Source organism: Oryza brachyantha, chromosome 12 (assembly GCF_000231095.2).
Source record: "Oryza brachyantha chromosome 12, ObraRS2, whole genome shotgun sequence".
In the NCBI taxonomy this organism is placed as follows: Eukaryota; Viridiplantae; Streptophyta; class Magnoliopsida; order Poales; family Poaceae; genus Oryza; species Oryza brachyantha.
The window spans coordinates 1,172,707-1,193,686 of record NC_023174.2 but is presented as its reverse complement, the minus strand read 5'-3'; the positions used below and the strand labels follow the sequence as shown (position 1 = coordinate 1,193,686).

Sequence of the window (20,980 nt, the reverse complement as noted above, 5' to 3'; positions counted from 1 at the left end):
AACGAGCCGTTAGTTTTGACTGTCTGCACGGTACGGTGGATCTAAGAGCGTACATCCTAATTAGCTAGATCCACCGATGAGAAATAATTTGGTATCTCGAAATACCGATACTTCGAGATACTTTCTATTGAACCGAAACAAATCACAGTTCATAAAGATACGCTAATTGTACTACTAGTACATCATCTAGCGACTGACACGTACTATTGGCGTTTGGACAATTGGACCTACTAAGGGTGTCTTTTTCTCGACAAAAGATCGATAAAATATTTTTTTGATTTTTGATAGCTATTTAATCTTATAGTAATTATAGAAACAAAAACTATATAGTTAAAAAAATCTATTTCAAAATGATTTTAAATATAAACTTTTTTACGAAAACATCACGTTTAGTCATTTAGAAAACGTAAAAAAAAAAGCCGGCTACACCTACAAGTGAGCCATCACCGCAAAGGAGTGTCGTGGACACAAATGAGTTAGTACTATTAGTAGCTTGCTGCTTGCAAATGAGGAGGAAATGACAAGCAGCCAGCAGCTGCACGCATCACTACCACAAGTCTGTTGCCCCAAGATTTCCACCCCACGCGCTCCTTGCAGAAATATGTATCCCTGATTGTCCTTTTTTGCTTATTTGCTTTGAATATTGACGAGTAATCTAGGCTTCTACAGATGGTCACTTGTAAGCACCAACCAGGTCAACATCATGGCTACATTTAATTGTTTAACACATAATTTATTTGTTTTTCTCTCCCTCAAACATGTATTAATTTCGGAATCAAAATATCTATCATTATAGCAATGTCACTATAAAAACTGATGTATGGATTCTAAAGTAGAACCCATATATTAATAGTTGTAATGGTATTTTTATAATAGCAGGGGATACACGCTCATGAATCTCACCAGCCACACCAAAACTGTACTCTTTCTTCATTTACACCGTACCTTGGTATGTGGAATGTGAAGCTCTCAGATCTCAACTCTAATACTTCCTTATCTAAAAAGATCTAGCTAGATGATTATTATTATATAATGGGTTGATTTATATAATTGCATCTCACAATCAAACTTTCGGAGGATTAATGATCAACCCTGCTCTGCTCCAACTGAATTGTTAACTTCATCTTAACGTATCTTAATGTCTAAGTAGCATTTACATGCTATTTCCCCACAATGGTTTGGTGAATTAATTATAGTTAAACCCAAAATGCAGTAAGCACCTTACTAACTGTACTAATATATGACTACAAATATTATTTTTTTTCTTCATTTTGTTCATTCATAGTCAGGAGAAATTAGAAAACATGGCGGAAATGGCAACAACCAAATGAAAAAGGGTGTATTTATTCATATATGCTACTGGAGCAGCTAAAAAATTAACCAAGTGAGAAATAAGAGACAATCGATCAAACAGACAAAAGAAGAGCTGCAGTGAAGTGTGCTACTCCACAATTCAATTCACAAGAATCAAAATCCTCTAAAAATTAAGAAACTTGAGAATGCTGCTGGAACTAAGCAGAAGGAAGATCGCATCAAACATAACAATTAAGTAGGTAGCACAAATTAATACTGATGCTAAAACCTCTTCCATGTGTATATGAGACATCGTAAGCTTAAATTAACAAGCACACGAACAGAGAATCAGAGAGATGCCTCTGTTCGTCGATCTTGTCTTGCTCTTGATTACATCTATATATGAAGAATCAGAAATCGATCGATATGATTTACAGAAGATCCCACGAGTCCAAGGTCGGGAACCCATTTTGGTTGCCGCTGCTATTGCTGTTGTTGTAATTAGGCGCCGCTCCTCCTAACAACGCCAGCGAGCCGTCGCACGGCGGCGTCGCGACCGCGGCCTCCGTCCGCGGGACGACCGGTGCCTCCCCGCCGAGCAGGAACGCCGACGTGTCGAGAGTCGGCAGCATCAGAGGAGCGTGCACCGGGCGGACGAGCTCCGTCGGCGGAGAGAGCGCAGGCGGAGGCGGCGGGAGGTCGTCCGCGCCGGTGATCTGGTGCACCATGCGGCGGAAGTTGGCCGGGTCGGCGCTGATGTAGGTGGTGGGCTGCCGCCGCGACGGGCGCGGGCGGCGCTTGGCGACACGGCGGTGGTGGTGTAGAGCGCCAGCGGTGGCGGGCGGCGGCGGGGGCATGAGGTGGTGGCGGTCGGGAGGGAGCCAGGGGGAGGTGGAGTCCACCATGTGCACGGCGGCGGTGAGCATGGCGGCGAGGTGGGTGGAGATGGAGCGAAGGGGGAGAGACGATTCAGCTCACACATGGGTGGCCTATATATTAAGATCTTTTTATTAGTATATTTTTATTTGTTAATAAAATTTAGGAAAAAAACCGCACAATGTTCTCAATAATTGAATCTTTTAGCCATGCACTATGGAGGGCAAATTTAAGTAATAGTTTATAAATTTATAGCATGTATTTATTCAATGACACAAACGAATGAACTATTACTTAAAAAGTTGTCATAACTCAAGTTTTTTTAAAAGAAATGATGATGAAATTTTTTAACAAAATAATATACATGCACGAGATGTTATAAGATATTTTAGTTTTCTAAATATATACGGATAATAATATATACGGCGATGGTGAGCATGACGGCGAGGTGGAGATGGAGCGAAGGGAGAGACGATTCAGCTGACACATGGGTGGCCTATATATTAAGAATTTTTTATTAGTATATTTTTATTTGTTAATAAAATTAAGAAAAAGCCGCATAATGTTCTTAACAATTGAATCTTTTAGCCATACACTATAGGGTTCTATGTTTATAACATACATTTATTCAATGACACAAACGAATGAGCTAAATACTCATAAGAAGTTTTTTTTTAAAAGAAATGATGATGAAAATTTTTAACAAAATAATCGTACCTGTACGAGAGGTTAAAAGATATTTTGATTTTCCTAATACATATGGATAATATAATAACAAATGTCTATATATATATATATATAGACACAAATATGTTAGAACCAAAATAGAGAAGTGTCGTTTAAAAGATTAAGGAGCGAACATGTAACTATCCGTGGTCTGTTAGCTCGAAAGAATGGGATCTAACTAAAGCAAATTGTCAATTTTATTTCAGAGGCCATTCTAGTTTGATTCTTGGAAAGAAACATCCATAGAACCGGCCTATTTCTGTGTTTTAATAAAAGAGAAATCTGGTGCTTTTGGAGAAAATATCACGAGGTATTGTGAAATTTTGATATCTCTAATTACTTAGTCTTGAGGTATCAAAGTTTTATATTCAACATATTCCGTGTCGAGAGATCTTTTCAAAAATAATAAAATTATTTTATATACAATATATACATATATTATACCACATGTCTTAAGCGGTACCTTGACATGACATCACCTCCATCTTTTGGTTGAGAGCATCCTCAACATATATGGGCTACTTAGCCTATATAGATAAACCCACGTAGGTGGTCTTTTGGTGTTTTAATTTGTACCGTATATAAAGATATCAATGGACATAAGTTAGGACTCTTACGAGAGAGTGAAGAGATAATGTATTTTAATTCATATAGGTATCCTTATCATACTTTATTTCATAATACCCTTTTCCAGAGACAGTTAACTACATGAGAGGAGCTAATCATGTTTAAACCTCAGCCAACGATGATCAGAGATGTTTAGGAGTAATGGATAAACTACTCTTGATAAGGATAACTCTGTGTGGATGTGTGGATAAGGCAGAAGTTTCTCTCTCCAATATTTTATTCTCTTGTGATTTTATCAACCAGCTGCTGAGTTTCTTCTCTTGTAGGTTTCTCAAAATGTAAACGCCAGATTGCCAATATACCTAATTGGGAACATGCCAGATTTACACTATCCACAAAAGAATCAACAAGCATCCTAGGAGGGATTGGGGTCCATTTGGATCTGCTCAATACTAAACTCAGATTTTCGGTCCTTAATCTGAGCCTTAATTTCTATACAAATATGTTATCGTTGGACCAAATTACTCTCCTTATCAGGCCAAAGAGTCCATATTTTCTTCTTCCAGCTTCCTTTTCTCTAGGTCAAACAAAGCAATGGCATGTGCCATACTGCCATCTAGTCTCATCCAATACAAATATAGAGAAAGCGAAAAAAAAGAAAAAGAAGCAGCAGCAAATAAGCCTGATGTGAATTTTATTCATCATTTTCTATGAGTTACACTATGCAGTAGTGCTTCAAGATACAAGCATATATATAGACAGCTGGCTCGAATTCGCATCACATCTTATATATTACTCGTATTCGCATATCACATCTTATGTATTACTCGTATAACTTGCCATCTGAGTAATATCACTGCAAAGAGCCAACAAGAGGTTACCTAACTCACCGTAAAGATCTTGCATTTGTTAGTAGATCTTAATAAAGATCTATCTAGGAAAGCTCAAGCGTGATATCCAGGGAGAAATAATAACATTGTTTCAAGGAAAGATCACCTATTCTTCTCCAGTCCAGTAAGGAAAGCAGCCTCTGCCAAAGATGCAAGAAGACTTCCTCTACCTGCATCACTTCTCCATACGACATATTCACTAACAAAAGCCTGCAACCAAAACATATTAAGATATATATTTAATGGCTAACAGGATGAGAATACATCAATAGGCAGTGGGTTAATAATGTGACAAGTAAAAAAGCAAGAGAAGCAAACAAGGTTCCCTAGATTACCCAAACATGGAAACATTATCACACATGACTTAGATGCACCCTGGATGTTACTGAATTGTTTATTAAAAAATAGAGAACTGAGATCATCCTGAGAACAAGACCCAAATGAGAAGGTTCACAGCGCAATGGAAGTCCAGGCATAAAACGTACCTTGGGCCCATTACGAGATGATCTGTCAAATGTATTCTTCATCGAAATCAGTATACACCTGGAAGAAGAACCGATGTTAGAATTTGATAAATGGGAAAAGCAGTGAAATTGGTGACAAAGATTGAGAAGAACTCCAGAGAATGAATAATTTACACGGAAATCATATAAATCAGAAGGATGGTTAAGTGGTCTTGATGAAGCATCACAATTTGAAATCATTTGAATGTCTTGATAGGCCTCCCTTATAGCATTATAAAACTTGAGGCAATTACCTGTATAATAGCAAAGAGAATATCATGAATGTGCCTAAAAGGAGAATTCAACAGTTGCTTTCTACGGAGAGTAAAATGAGAATGTCATTGGAGCTTATGATTGAATATAAATAGTTTTAAAGAATATTCCATATTTTAGTATCTTTTTGCTACCAGGACTCATTTTTATGTGTTACTAATCCTAGTTTATTTGCAAGGATAAAAGATGAGAGCATTTATGACAAAAGAATACTTGTCTTACGCATCAATCCTTCATCTAGAACTCAGATTTATTTTTACAGAAACTTTTTGTTTTTCTTACTATTAACCATCTGTAAAGTGACTAAAACAACACCCTACAGATATGAGGTATGTGCATAGTGACAAACTACAATTCTTGTGTGAATTGTGATAGCTGATATTGAACCATGTGAGCTACAACTGAATGGATCATTATTTGAAACGAATGTGTAAAATAGTATGAACTATTTGTGCGAGAAATCTACAGCACATTGTAATGTACAACACAATTGAGTATTCACCAGAAATCTCCACAAGAACACTCCCCTTCTCTGAAGTGATGGAACCGGGTGCGGTCCCTCATGACAATCTCTCTACCATACACCTGAGAGACAAGCTTTGCGCTCTCATGGCAGTCGGCACACACCCGGAGGTTCTTGATGATCCTGATGGGGGTTCCTGGATTGGAAGCAATAAGAGCAAAGGCAATGGCGAGCCTCTCGCTGTGGTAGGTCAGTGTATCCGCCTTGTCCTCCTCTTCGACATCAAACAACACAGATGTGGTGTTTGACCGGTGCCCATGTTCACTTAATCTGGTCTCGATCTCTTCAACCATGGTGTATATCTCCTTTGCGGCAGGATGCCTCTTGTCACCCACCAAGAACTCATGGAGAATTCCATTCATGTCCAGAAGGCTTGATCCGGGGCTCTTGTCAATGCCCATGGACTTCATCTCCTTCCTTGCCTTCTTGGCTTCCTCCCATCGGTTCATTCTAGCATACAAGTTGGCAATCAGGACATGGTTTCCACTGTCTTTCAAGTCAAGTCGCCTCAATTCAGTGATCATCCTCTCGCCGAACTCCAGCTTGCCATGAATGCCACAGGCCCGGATCAAAGATCTGTATATTGCAGCATTTGGCGCAATGGGCATTTCATGGATCAGCTTCTCAGCATCGTCAAGTCGACCTGCTCGGCTCAGCATGTCAACCACGCATCCGTAGTGCTCAATCCTTGGCTCAATCCCGAATTCGATCTCCATTTTGTCAAAGTACTCCAACCCTTCATCCACCAATCCAGCATGGGCACAAGAACACAACACGGACAGAACAGTGACGCCATCCACTAGCATGCCTGAGCCACGCATTCTATCGAACAGGGCAAGGGCAGCACGACCATGACCGTGGGCGGCCAAACCTTGGAGCATCGCATTGTAACAACGCGTGTCTCTGTCCGAAGTAGTGGCAAAGACATGCTCGGCTAGGTCCAGCCTCCCACACCTGGCGTACATCTCAACAAGCGCAGTAGTCATGATGCAGTTGATAGCAAGCTGGCGCTTCACGAGATAAGTGTGCGCCCATATGCCGTGGCCGAGAGCGCCGAGCTCACCACACGCGCCAATGACAGCGACGAGAGTGATCTCATTGGGCCTGATGGTTGCTAGGGAAAGCATCCGTGCAAAGAGCTCAAGGATAGTATCTGCAGCAGACGAAGCACAACGCGCGTAGGCGGAGAGTAGTGCGTTCCAGGCCGGTAGGTCAGGGCGAGCGATCCGGTCGAACACTCGGCGGCACGAGGCAATCCTGCCACAGCGGGCGAAGACGTCGAGCAGTGCGGCCCCGAGGAAGCGGTCGTAGGAGGCAGCATGGGTGCCGAGGAATTTGACCGAATGGGTGGCGAGCGCGAAGGCAACGGCCGGGGGCGCGGCGCGAAAGAGCAGCGGGTAGGTGAAGGCGTTTGGGCGGAGGAGCGGTGGCGGCGGCATGGTAGAGGAGAGGAAGAGGAGAGAGTAGAGGGAGAGTGAGGAGGGGAAGCAGCGTGGGGAGGAGGCGGCAAGGAGGGAGTTGGCGAGAAAGGTGGTGGGTGGGAGCGGGGAGCAGAGGAGGAGGTGGAGGCGGTGGGAGACGGAGAGGGCCGGGGAGGCGAGGCGGAGGAGGAGGGACAAGTTTGGGGAGTGGTGCGCGAGCCCGGCGGTGAGGAGGAGTGCGTGGAGCTGCGCGAAGAGGCGTGGTGGGAGCGCGTCGTGGCGGCGGCGGAGCATGGGAAGCGGGTCGGCGGCGCGAAGGGCGAGCACTGCCTCCGCTGCTAGGCCCATCTGCATGTTGGAACTTAATTCATTTCGTTAGTTTTGAAGTATTCTAGAATAATCTAGCATATACTTATCTCATATCTAGAAATGTAAAGTTCTAGATAATATATGCAAGTCAATAGCTACTAGAAAATTAGAGTGTAGTCTAGATAAATCCTACACAATCTAGTGTCTTTTGTGTGTGCCTATAAATATGCATGGGCTGTGTACATTTTGGAGCGAATGAGAGAATCACTCTATTTTCCTCGGAAGCCCAAACCATAACTGAGAAATAAACAAGCAATCAACTGAATCTGATCCAGGAAAACCAAATAAAATTTGGATGTAGCCTGACCTGGGGATCCATTCTACAAGGAAGGCCATGAGATAAAAAAGGATTTAAAACAACAAAAAAATCTATTCTGAAGTAAAAAAAAAATGAAAAGAATACAGAGTACTAATGTGAAATAAGAAGCAAGCTTGGGTCGGTTGGCTTCCATTATGTATGTCCCTCAGAATGCCTATTCTCAACAGTGCATATGGATGGAATTATACATCGATCGGTTCCTTCAACCTCACACTCACAGGCAGCATAATGCTGTGTGGAGGGAGCACCAACTCGACTAAACTGAATCAATTGCTCAGATTACTAAACTGCTCATCACTGGGACAGACCATATGGAACTCGCACGCCTCAGCAACTAACTAACCAATCGTGTCTAAGAGAAAAATGCAAGGGTAAACTAGGCAGAAATGGAGAGCAAGGGATTGGTACTTACTGCTCCATGGCCCATGGAGGTAGCGGCCTGGAGTCCGCGCCGCCATAGGGGCAAGGAAAGGAGTGGAGGCAGACGGAGACGTGGCACGCCTCGCCCTCATTAAAATTGAAATGTACATGAATAATCACAAATTTACCATTTTAATTTTTACCTCTTTGTTATGTCGCCTTTCCCTTGCCTTTCTTATCCATCTTCTATTGTTCTCAATTATCAAACCTACCAATTAGTAAATCACAAATTTACGGATCATGAAATGAGAATAAAAAAAATCACAAATTTACTACTCAGTTTTCAGTATATGAAATCATGAAATGAGAACCACAAATTTACTACTCAGTTTTCCGTATATGAAATCACAAATGGACAAATGGTCAATCAAACCTGCCTGCCGGTGTGCAAATGGATGCCTCGGGGTGGTCTTGCTCCATTCCTCAATCAGGTCCAGAGAAAGCTGTGCCATTTACAGAGCAACAAAATCAGACGAGCACTTCATCGAGAACGATGCTTGATTCAGCGACGAAAATTACCATGTGTTTAACTACCTGGTTCTTGGAGAGACCAATCTGGATGACACCGCCACGGTTATGCCGCAGGTCGAATGGGTTCGTGCCGTAGGCCTTCCCACGTCGAAGTACGACAAGTTCTCGCCGTGGCCATCGCCAGTGGCTCATCGAGAGAAGGCTCCAACTTCCAAAGATATATCAGAAGCTCGGACCCGGATGGCTAGGGAACCTTCTCCAACCTTGCCGAGCTCCCGCCGCTGCCGCCCCGCCCAGGTCCCCGCCTCCCCGGACCGGCCTGGCCGAGCCGCCGAGGGACGCCCGATGCCGGCGCTGCCCTGCCCCGACGACCTCCTCGCCTGCAGCCTGCTCCCCGCGGCCGGTGCCCGCACGCCGCCACGCCCCGACGACCTCCTCGCCTGCAGCCCAGGGACGGAGCTACAGTGTAAGCCGACCCGATGACCTCTGCCAAAAGATAATACTAAAAATTTGTATTCTGATCCGGTGACCCTGATAACTAATTTTCTAGCTCCGCTGCAGCCTGCTCCGCGCGGCCGGTGCCCGCACGCCGCCACGCCCGTCGCTCGCTCCTCCGGTTCCTCTGCCTGGGCACGCTACCGCCCTACGCCTCGGCGCCTCCCGCCCTCCGCTCTCCGCCGCTCCGCGCGCGCGCACCCGCCGCCGCACGCCCGATTCCGACTACCACCGATGCCCCAAGCAACAGCCGAAAATCCCAAATGTGCTGTGCTCAGCTAGGGTTAGACAATATGGGCCGTGGGCTTTAGTGAGGTGCCAGTACATGGGCCAAAATAAGAAAATAGCTACTAAACTTGTCTTTTACTTCCTTCGTTACTAATGTAAATGTTTGACTTTTTTACTTGTAATGTTTGATCATTTGTCTTATTCAAAAAATTATGAAAATATCATTTATTTTTCCTGTGACTTAATTTATTATCAAAAGAACTTTAAACACGGCTTGTCATTTTTTATATTTGTACTAAAATTTTGAATAAGACGAATGGTCAAACGTTGCAAAAAAAAGTCAAACATCTTATATTAGGAAACGGAGGTAGTAGTTTGTATGAGCTGGAATAGGTTTTTCTTTCTATTTCATTGAATACACATGTGTATACATAGTGTATATTTTTTTTCTAAAAATTTTGGATATACATCTGAATACCTTTGACTAATGGTGGGCCCGCCCCATGTGGGTATGATTAGTGTCTTGATTGTGAATCGGCAATTGTGGGTACCCTTTCAGTTCTTGAATTTTTTTACTTTGTCCCACACAAACTTCAGGTATTTGAACTTTTTGTATTTTCATAGAATTTTTAAAGTATTATACTGTACTTTGGAACTGACGTTGCTTTTATCTATTTGTTTTGCATACTCTATATGTCGTTTTCACCTAATTTATTGATTTTCATTTTCTCTGGCTGCTAATTTTTGTAGCCCTTGTATGGAATGTGATCATGTCATTTAAAGCACACAAGGCAGTTACTGTGAAATAGGTAATATTGTAGAGTTAATTAGATCTATATCATTACATAACGATAGTCGAGAAAAATGTCATTGCAATTCACCTAATCGTAAATATGCCATTACAATTCTTACTCTTTTAGAAATATGACATTTTATACACCTTGAGAGCTATTGGGTCTGCATGCTGACTAATATTCATATTGACCAAAAATGCCCATATTTCTAAGTGTTGGAGTAAAGTGGCCGGAGGCGCCGAGTAAAGTGGCCGGTGGCAGGTGGCCGACGCGGCTATGGGCACAGGCGGCGCAGCGACGTCGGAGTTGACGACAGTGGACGGGTAGCGCGCCGACGGCTGCGGCGAAGCGGAGGCGACAGCAGCATGGGGCGGTCCTCCCCACCGGAGGACCGCCAGCCAGCGCAATCGACGGCGGCGGGCGGGCGGCGCACCGACCGAGTAGACGAAGACAGCGGAGGCAGGTGGACGACGTGGCCATGGCTGCGGGTGGCCAGTCCTCCCCATCCAGAGGACAGCCGACCGACACAGTCGACGGTGGCGGGCGAGCGAAGCAGTCGACGGCGGCGGCGAAGACGGCGGAGGCGGGTGGCTGGCACAGTCGAAAGCGACGAGCGGGCGGCATTTCACATGTAATTGTAGGCATTGTGTACATCTCCGAGCATCCCCTTCATATTTTGTTATTTTCAATTTGACCAACCATGCATGTCAGACGCTTGGACTTGTGCTACCAGTCTTGCACGATAACTCTTTCCCAATGGCTCTTATTTGTTGACTTATTTTCTGGCAACCCTAAAAAGTAAAAACAACATGTGGACTTGTTATGAAATTATTATAGCCTGGCCTCCCTAAAACCAACTTCTTGTATCTTTTGCAATTTAAAAGGATGTCGATTGATGCTAAAGCTGCTGGTTGTTCTTTTGTTCCCTGTGAAAAGCTAACCAGTAGTGTCTCCAAACGCAAAAATAAGGGACAAGGTCAAAAGAGACTGATTTTGTCTTGTAATTCTGCCATAGCTACTGGCAATGTAAATTTATAACCCCACAGCCAGGATTTCAATTTGATTTTCTTGTGGTGTTTAACTCTTCCAGCATTTCTCACTCGCTGACCAGATTCATTTATCACTTTTGTCTTACTTTTTTGATTGTTCTTTGCAGTTGTTCTAGGTTGAGGCAGGTTTAGAACACTGTGGCTGTCTGGATAAAGACTTTTTCTACTTAGTACTTTGTCACATCAGATGTTTGGACGTTAATTAAGAGTATTAAATATAAACCGATAATAAAACTAATTGCATAAATAAAGGCTATTTCATTAGATAAATTTTTTAAGCCTAATTAATTCATGATTAGCAAATATTTACTGTAGCATCACATTTGCTAATCATGGACTAATTAGGCTCAATAGATTCGTCTCACAAAATAGTCCAAAGTATAAAGTGGGTTTTATTAATAGTCTACATTTAATGCTTCTATATCTAAACATTCCTTACGATAAGGGAAAAAAAAGTCAGGGAAAACAAACACATGACGTAGCGGCATGTTGTAACTACAGTTTGTGCTGCAGCTAGTAGCCATATGCAGCAAACGCATGATGTTGCGAACCATGTATGTATATCCATACTGTAGAAGATTAATTATATGTAGGTGAGCAGGTTCAAATTATCTTTTATCCGGTGTTTCGTCTTTGTATCAGTTGTTCTCTGTACATGTGCGACAGCTGCCCCAACTTAAACTGTCTGTGGCGAGTACAGTCGGTGCCTGTTTTTTTTTTTTTTTATAGCATGCATCTGGTCTTCCAATTGAGCCGACAGCGATCGATGCGTGTATCGTGTAGCATGAACAACACACTTTTGCCTTTAATTGTCTTCCAAGGATGTTGCAGCGGTGTGTAATGTTTGTTTATGACATGAGCATGACGCAGTGATGGTGTAAGCGGTGGGAAGGTCAATCAGGTCGGTCGTGACCAATATGGATGATTGGAAAAAACCAAAATGATATATTTAAAAATAATAATCTGTGAATAATATATTCTTAGCGGTATAAAAGCCAAATTAGATTTTGACTTATAAGTATAAACAAAAAACGTTGCATAACTTAATGGAAGACATGACGGTCCAAACCAGAGTAGATGGAGCACGACAAAGGAGATCGTAGCAGTCTACGAAAGGAAATATTATATCATATGTTCCAAAATATAAATATTTTAATATCTTCAAAGATTATTTGAGTCAAAGAGTAATTCCAAAAGGAACTAGTTTTATGCAGAAATTATATAAAATTCCTCAATTTGGAAATGAAGCATCTTTCAGTAGAGTGGTGTCCCCTCCGCCTGCAACCAACAACCTCGCGGCTTGCACTGTGTGGGGATGTGGGTCTTGTTTTGGTGGCTGCCTTTCTCAAATGGACAACGAACCGGTAGTTTCGACTGTCTGCACGCTACGATGGACTATGAATCCTTCTTCTTATGTTCACAAAGTTGTGCTAATTGTACTACGAGTACGGTATTAGTACGTTTTTTACGTTTGATGTTGTTAATTTTTAAAGTATGCGTTTAATCATTCTTCCTATTTAAAAATATTACGTATTTACACAAAATACAAATTTTTTTAAGTAAAATAAATTATATGTAAAAAAACCGCATCAAACATTAATTAAAAGCGGGAGGGAGTATTTTTCTTTGTGCTATAAAAAATAAAGCTAGTACTAGATGCGATACCTGTTATTACTAAATTAATAGATTAATAGTACTAATATGTTATATCCAGTATTAGGTTGGTTTTACATAATGGTGGTCCAGAAACTGGCAGACTTAGCGTTTGGGACCGGTCAGACTAAACCAAGTGACCATCACCATGACACAAATGACGTTAGTAGTACTAGTAGCTTGCTGCGTGCAAAGATGAAGAAATCACAAGCAACCAGGCAGCAGCTGCGCCTGCACGCACCACAACCACAGGTCTGTTGCCCCCAGATTTCCACCCCACGCGCTCCTTGCAGAAATATATACACTCCTAATTGTCCTTTTCTTTATCAAGTTTCTTTTCTCCTCTGTATATTTAGGTGCAATATAGTAGCTATCTTTTCGCTTCGAATTTATAACTTTGAGTTTAAAGCTTATTTAGAGTTTTTTATCGAAATTTATTTTCTATTAGTTTCTTTAAATTGCTAAATATATATATATATATATAAGTTTTATTTATAAACTATTTTTTATTTGTAAATATGTCGTGGGAAAAAACCAAATGATCAGCCCCTACACTGGGGGAGGTGGTCACTTGTAAGCACCAACCAGGTCTACATCAAGGCTACATTTAAGTGCTTAACAGACATTTTATTTACCTTTTCTCCCCAAGCATACAAGTTGATCTCACACCACACCAACCTTTTTGTTTTCTTCATTTCCATCGTACCATACCATGTGTGCATAGATGATGCAAAGTTCTGAACTGCAATACTTCCTTTATCTGAAAAGATCTAGCCCGGTGATTATTATTATTATTATTATATAATTGCATCTCACAATCAATCTTTTAAACGACTGATGATCATCCCTGTTCTGCTCCAATTGAATTGTTCGCTTCACCTTAACGTATCTTAGTGTCTAAGCAGCATTTACATGCTAATGCCCCCACAATGGTTTGGTGCATTAATTGTAGTTAGCTAAACCCGAATGCAGTAATCACCTTACTACAATGTACCAATATCAAACTTCTATTTTTTGCTTCATTAATTTGTTCATTGTTAGATACTTAAGACTGATAGTCGGGAAAAATAAATGTTGGAAATGGCAAGCAACCAAATGAAACAAGGGCATTTTCATTGAGAGATGCTGCTGGTTAGCTGGTAGTAACTTTATGGAAGGAGTACTCATCAAAGACTCGAAACCAATAGAAAAACAAGAACCAATCAAACAGACCAAAAAAAAAAGAGAGAAGAACTGCAGACCTGCACAGTGAAGTGTGGTACTCCACAATTAACAAGAAGGTAAATCCTGTAAAAATTAAGAACCCTGAGGCTGCTGCAGGAACTCAGTAGGAGGAGCAATCGAGCTTGGTTAACAATCGCCTTAAGAAACATGGAAAAAAAAATCTGAATTAAGTAAGCACTAAGCAGCATAAATACAGAACCGGTAGCCCATATCCATGTATATATGAGGCATAAGCTAAAATTAATCATCAAGGACACGAACAGAGAATCAGAGATGCCTCTGTTCGTCAATCTTGTCTTACTCTTAATCAATTGCATCCATGCAGAATCAGAAACCGATCGATATGATTTACAGAAGATCCCACGAGTCCAAGGTCGGGAACCCATTTTTGTCGCCGCTGCTGCTACTGCTGCTGCTGTAGTTGCCCCCCGGTGCTCCTATCAACGCCACCGGCGCCCTGCGGCCGGGAAGGAAGGCCGAGGTGTCGAGCGTCGGCAGCATCAGCGCGCCGGCCGAGCCCGCTGGGGCGGGTACTACAGGGTGGAGGAGCTCCGGCCGCGGAGAGAACGACGGTGGTGGCGGCGGCGGGAGGTTGTCGGCGCCGGTGACCTGGTGCACCATGCGGCGGAAGCTGGCCGGGTCGGCGGTGATGTAGGTGGTGGGCTGGCGCCGCGACGGGCGCGGGCGGCGCTTGGCGACGCGGCGGCTGGTGGCGGCGGCGCGGAGGTGGCGGTGTAGAGTGGCGGGCGGCGGGGGATGCGACGGCGATGGCATGAGGTCGGGCCAAGGGGAGGCGTAGGTGGAGTCCAGCATTTGCATGGCGGCGGTGAGGAAACTGAGGATGGATGGATGCTCTGCGCTTGCTGCCGGCCACCTGGCCTATATATATAACTACTATATTTTATTAATTGTACAATGATAAAATTTAGCAATAACCCCTGAACAATTTTATCAACAATTAAATCTTTTACACATACCACGGCAATACGAAGACAAAGAATGAATCTAATTTTTTATCCTATTTAAAGATATAAACCATAAAATTATTTTTCTTAGAAAGTTAAAATTTGTTCTACAAATATAAATGCAAGATAATCAACTTTTATATAGAAATATTTTTTAAAAATATATCTTTTAGTAGTTTAGAAAATATACGCGTATAAGCTAGAAAAAAATGTGAATAATCTAAAAACGAACGCAAAATATCCCTCAATCTAACTCCCAAAAACCGAACCATACGCATGCTGGGATTGAACTCTTGATTGTCTGAGAAAAACAATCAAACTCTAAACTCGAGTCGAACTCAGGAAATAAAAGAAAATTTGATGTGCATGCATACATTTGGGGAATTCCTTTTGCGTGGGTCCCACAAATCGATTTTCACGTTGCAGGTGTAGCTGAAATTTTCTTCAGCTTCTGTAGACTGCAATTGTCGAACAAACACTGGAGGTTCCCTAAGTTTATAATAATTATTTGATGACACAAATAGTTGAATTAAACATGCAAATTATTTTATAAAATATACATTTTTATTTTTTAAAAAACTTTTGAGATTTAATTTTATTTAAGAGAAATTTCAAAAAAGAAAATAAAAAAATCACATTTAGATGGGACTTGGCTTTTCTAAGATTGCATTCACAGACTCGTCCACCTCAATGCGGCTGTATTATTATGGCAATCAATTTTGTCAAAAAAATATTATGGCAATCAAACAAGTGTTGTTTCTTAAGCAAATGTATTACTGTATCAATCCAAAAAAGCTTCATTTTCATCTCATCTTGTTTATCCCACAAACATACTATTTTTGTGCAACTATTACATTTAAGTTTAGTAAAATTGATGAGAATGTCCTGGACTTTGAAAAAAAATAGAAGGACAAATGTACTGCACTTTGAAAAAAGTTAAGAATATTCTAGTCCTGCTTTTCAGAAGATAGCTTAGAAAAAATTTTGGGACCAAGAGAGTATTTACACCTAACTTAATTACTTATATTATTAATGAACAGAATCCTAGGCTACTAGCTAGTCCTATATTACTTCAATTTCAAACATGATTTAGTCAGATCACATATACGATACGGATGGATCATCAACTGTACTCCACAATTTTACGTGTACGGTCAATTTGATCGGAGAATACACATGCACGTATATATATACTTATTAGTACTAGAATTTTCAGTCGCAAACATATATCGAACCGTACCATTAGTGCAAACCAAGAAGGACCTAGCTAGCTTTGTGAATCAAAATTAACCAATTAATTAATAAATAGGTGTGATCTCGCGTGCATGCAAGCTAGGGACTTGCAACTCAATAATTTGATCAACGCTAATTAAGGACATGTACAATAGCATAGACGACTGCTGTCTATTTGATATATAGAGACAGCTAAATAGACAACATGTATAATAGGTTGTCTATTTGGTTGTCTATAGCATATTTAATATATAATTTTTTATTATGTTTGTATTTGTTACATGCAACCAATACATGAAGTATCTCTCTAGAAAAAGTTTACATGTAACTTTAGAGCACGTGTCTAAGCAGTAGACGCACGAAGAGACAGCAATCTAGTTTTTTTAGTTAATGATGCCATATAGGATAAATAATCTAATGTAGACGTATACAGTTATACATGCTCTAAATAATTAACGAACGCTCGTGCCCATAGTTTTGATAGGTCGGCAGATCAGAATCGGGGGGTGCGCGTACGTGCCCCTACTGTTCTAAACTATGAGTAGGAGTACATTCAATTCAAACACTGATCCATTATACTTGTACTGTATTATTTCCCCCCAATTCAACTGTTTCATTAGGTTAGTTTTGACCGTAGTACGACTGTATGACTGTACTGTATGTATAACGTCACGTAACTCGTACAGAACAAGATTTATATGTACGTGAAATTTACCTAATTAATTAAATCTTAACCTTGCATGAATCAAAGTAAGCGCACGTAGACTTAAAAACAAATGAAACGGACGTTCTCCGTGTTAGATATAGATATCTGGATTTCAATACGTACTATATTCGAATATATGATCTGGATTTCAATATGTAATGTATTCAAATATATTATCCGGATTTCAATAAGTAATATATTCGAATATATTTTATCAGTGTTTTATAATATGACAAGTAGTCTTTTTATTTTACTCTTTCTATCCTAAAGTAAGTGATTACTTTGATCAATTTTAAATAAACTAGTACCGAAATAAAATGACATTCATACTCTTATTCACTAACCATTTTGGTGATGAAAACATGTACTAACGTTACTTCACACAACAGGTGCAATAATTGCGCATGCCCATAATTACTTCGGCTTCTTAATTGTAAGTCACCTTGTCATATTGGTATTGTGAATTTGTGACGTCCATGATTTTTTTTTCATAAAGGTTTTCATGTAAAATTTATGTTTCCATTGTGCCCTATTTCATCTAACACTCAGCAATATATATTTGGAAATAAAATCATGTAGCAGCTGGCAATCGATCGTTTTTGTTGTACAGAAACCATCAAAGGATGGTTGGCACTTGGCACCTAGCACATCTGTTTGCTTTATTTATGGTGTTGGCAATGTGAAAATGGTTGGGTGTAAGCTGAGACTTATTCGCCAACTGGCTGGTGGTCAGTGTCAAAGTACTACACGGCTGTTACTTGACTCTAGGATAGACCTTCTCCTTTGACTGCCTTTTCGTCAAGTCAACCACACGTATTCATCACATCGTTTTGGACTGCTTCTGCATGCAGTACCGTTAATTACAACACTAATTATATTCTTCCCTTTTTGTTTGTTTTTTGCTGTATCCTTCTTGGGTTGAGAACGGTTTCAGTTGTTAGCTCTTACCTCCATCTTTGAAGTTATCTTCCATGTCAATTCTTTGGGCAGAATTGCAAGCAGTATATACTTGTCTCTGAAAAAATGACTAATACGAATGGAGGTGTAGATAAGACGGTCTTTATTTCTAGCAGTAAATTACTAAATTTGCCACAGGTAGTGCAAATTCTGTATCACTTGCATGGTTGTTCTGAAACGAGATGGTACAGCATACTTCAAATGCATGCAAGACTCTGTCTGGACCTGTCACTGTTATAAATGTCGACAGGTTTGATCGACCACATACATATAATTGTTTTTTCTTCAGTAATCCACTCAAATGGAAAGAAGACGATGGATCGATGGAGCCCCGAACTTCATAAATGATGGTGATGATGATCTTGTGCGTGCTACATCACTCAGCTGATTAACGCCACTTCCTGTCTAGATCGACTCCTTTTTTCTTTTTCTAAGACTTCAAACTGGAGGCATGTAGTCTCTGCATCAGTCTAGCACAACTGATTGGAATTGAGGTCCAAGCAACTTGGAATACTGACTGAAATTGATGATCAAGATTATGGAAATACCCGACTCTAGTCTATCATCATGCAGTCTTCAGAGGTCAGCGAGAAATGCAAGGCAAATGGTCTGAAATGCAGTGCTATACCTGCTGAAATCTGAAGAGAAGATGGAACCACGTATTGTCACACCGATTAAACTATTGAAGTCAAGCAAAAATGTCTTTGGTAGGTCATCAGTTTCTTGACCTCACCATACATGCATATCACACGGATGTACAAGTAACTGCCTGAACAGGAGTCAACTAAGTGAGTCAGATGGGCGGTTCCAGCCTGTTTTGATCGATTGATTCTGATCTCTTTCACTCTTGAATTCTATCCACGATTCAAGATGCCACATGCACGTCCATTAATTAGCAGCTAGCATTACGTGGAGAATGAGTTTGCTTCAATTTTAGATTGTTATAGATAATTTGAAACAGATAAATAGGTTATTCTAATAGATCATTAATTTCCCTGTTTCATATTATAAGGCATTTTAGCTATAACTAGATTCATGTATTGATCGATGTATATTATTTATATATAGAAAATCTAAAAAAGTTATAGACAAACATCTAAGTCTAAGAAATGTCATTGACGGGTACGAGTTCTAGGAAATGTCATCGTATAAACGAATTTTTCTAGGAAATGTCATCACCGTTATGATTCTATCCATTTTTACCGTTAATATACTATTCACACTATAGAGCGGAACCCTAACGGCGATGACATTTTTTTAACAAATTTATTTGTACAATGATATTTTATAGAGCTCGCACATGTCGATAGCATTTACTAGAATTAAGTGTTTGTCAATGACATTTGTTAGATTTTCTCATATATATATATATATGTCTAGATTCATTAGCATTAACATGAATCGAAGCAATGCTAAAAAGGCTTACACGATGAAATTCATGTCCATATTACTGTAATCTAATAAGCCCCTCAAGTTACCTACTTACCATCTATTGCTTATTTCAGCTCGTAGCAATCTGACTTAACATAGGCGCAGACGTGTCCACATATATATAAACGCACATACACTAGCCTATCTAGGAATGACAACAAGTCGTGTTTGGGCAGATAAAGCAATTACCCGTTCACCAACTCAAAAGACCGTAGGTAGAATTCTCTACTCATATTAAAATCTTATACCCATATATGTTGGTGCCGGGCGGGTATCGGATATATTACAGCAATTCTATCCGGAAACAAACAGGCCTTGCGTAGGCAGGCAGAAGGAAAGATCAATGAAGAGATTAATACAAGTATACACGCCTCTTAATCTGAACCGCACCGTCTCGATCTAACGGCTAGGGTTGGGAACTCAACCCCCAACAATCCAGTGGTATGGCGCCGCCGCCTTCGGTCCCAACTCCGGTGGCCGGTACAACTGGTCCCCGGGGCTCCGGGAGGAGACTGCGGAGGGGGGTAACAACTAACCACTCTTCTTCTTCCTTCAACTTTTGGGTTCTAATGAGGAGCGCACCGTAGATTTGACAGGATGCGTTTCTCTCCTGTGTTCTTTAGGAAATAAGGGCATTGAGGAGGGCACTAACTTCAGCTCCGGTAAAAGTTCCAACATTTGGTAGCTCCAGTGATTCCTGCGCTCCACCATGTGCCGCTGCTGCTTTTGCGTTTTTTTTTTAATTTTTTACCTTATGGTTTGGCTTGTCAGAGGGAAATGATGCACTTTTTCCAACTTAAATTCGCATGAATTCACTCTCGAATGTACAGGTTTTGTTCATAACTTCTCAGGCATCTCTATGGCTGTGAGATTGGGTTCAGTAACACTGGCGGAAGGCAAAAATATGACTGTCACATGGAGGTAAACTTTGTTTCTTTCTTCTGTATAAATTGTGTCTGGTTTGGAATCCAGAAAGTGAGGTGAGCCCTCAGGCCAGGTTCATGATTTACACACCACAGATGTACAGCAAATTGTTTACCTACAACTTTGTGGCCCAGGAGTGAGCTTTTCCTTGTACAGCAGATTAATAAAATGAGCTGAGTTGTGTTTGTGGAGGTTTAGCCCCTTTTTCTGCCTTTTGTTTATCACTTGTGGGTTCATGATGTAGCACTGGCATGCATTGATCCATAGCTCCATACAGGCTCGCCCCACAGAAAAAAGTGGAGCACACTATGTGCTATCATTGTACTCGTACCATGCTGTCCACGCACATGGAAACAGGTTCAATGGCAGATAGAAGGAGGAGCTCAGTTTGCATCAGTAAATGCAGTTTGGATGCTGAAACCAAGATGGGTTAGCTTCTGAAATTTCAGTGACACACTAGTATCCAAACATTGCCACACGATGGAGAAATACCGACATCTAACTTGTTTAGGCACAGTAATCTGGACAGAGACATGAGCTGACTGTGCGGAACGAATGAGGTAAAAGTGAGAGTGAGAGTGACAGCTAAAGATACCAAGACTGCTCTCCACTTTCCCTACAAAACTTCTCTCTCATGGCGGCACTCCAAAGCAAAGAATCCTAGAGAGAA

At 41.0% G+C, this 20,980-nt stretch overlaps 3 protein-coding genes and 1 long non-coding RNA gene across 12 annotated transcripts; 1 reads left to right on the top strand and 3 right to left on the bottom strand.

Annotated features, from left to right (window-relative positions):
* Positions 1–1,570: 1,570 nt before the first annotated feature.
* On the bottom strand, positions 1,571–2,261 carry LOC121056002 (calmodulin-binding protein 25-like). The gene has a single exon (XM_040529627.1). It carries the CDS (start codon positions 2,217–2,219, stop codon positions 1,725–1,727), a length of 495 nt encoding a protein of 164 aa, XP_040385561.1. The 5' UTR covers positions 2,220–2,261; the 3' UTR covers positions 1,571–1,724.
* Positions 2,262–4,139: 1,878 nt separating this feature from the next.
* LOC102715712 (pentatricopeptide repeat-containing protein At5g43790-like) lies at positions 4,140–9,409 on the bottom strand. 9 transcript variants are annotated; one of them, XR_005812919.1, is made up of 9 exons: positions 8,715–9,409; positions 8,554–8,623; positions 8,324–8,388; positions 8,173–8,199; positions 5,631–7,420; positions 4,991–5,109; positions 4,838–4,895; positions 4,459–4,562; positions 4,140–4,318 (listed from the first exon to the last, which is right to left on the bottom strand). XR_005812919.1 is itself a non-coding variant. In XM_040529329.1 (5 exons), the coding sequence occupies exons 1-5, from the start codon at positions 8,841–8,843 to the stop codon at positions 5,627–5,629; spliced, it is 2,085 nt and encodes a 694-aa protein (XP_040385263.1). In that variant the 5' UTR covers positions 8,844–9,409; the 3' UTR covers positions 5,443–5,626. The 9 variants fall into 9 exon arrangements, 1 of the variants encoding a protein (XP_040385263.1); XR_005812918.1 differs by having other exon boundaries at positions 4,140–4,562; positions 8,715–9,091; positions 9,182–9,409; XR_005812917.1 differs by having other exon boundaries at positions 4,140–4,562.
* Positions 9,410–13,924: 4,515 nt separating this feature from the next.
* On the bottom strand, positions 13,925–17,952 carry LOC121055964 (calmodulin-binding protein 25-like). Its single transcript, XM_040529353.1, has 2 exons — positions 17,947–17,952; positions 13,925–14,973 (listed from the first exon to the last, which is right to left on the bottom strand). Exons 1-2 carry the CDS (start codon positions 17,950–17,952, stop codon positions 14,443–14,445), a joined length of 537 nt encoding a protein of 178 aa, XP_040385287.1. The 3' UTR covers positions 13,925–14,442.
* Positions 17,953–20,008: 2,056 nt separating this feature from the next.
* Positions 20,009–20,501, top strand: LOC107305434. The gene is made up of 2 exons (XR_001551589.2): positions 20,009–20,048; positions 20,217–20,501. It is a non-coding gene; the product is annotated as an uncharacterized LOC107305434 (long non-coding RNA).
* Positions 20,502–20,980: the final 479 nt, after the last annotated feature.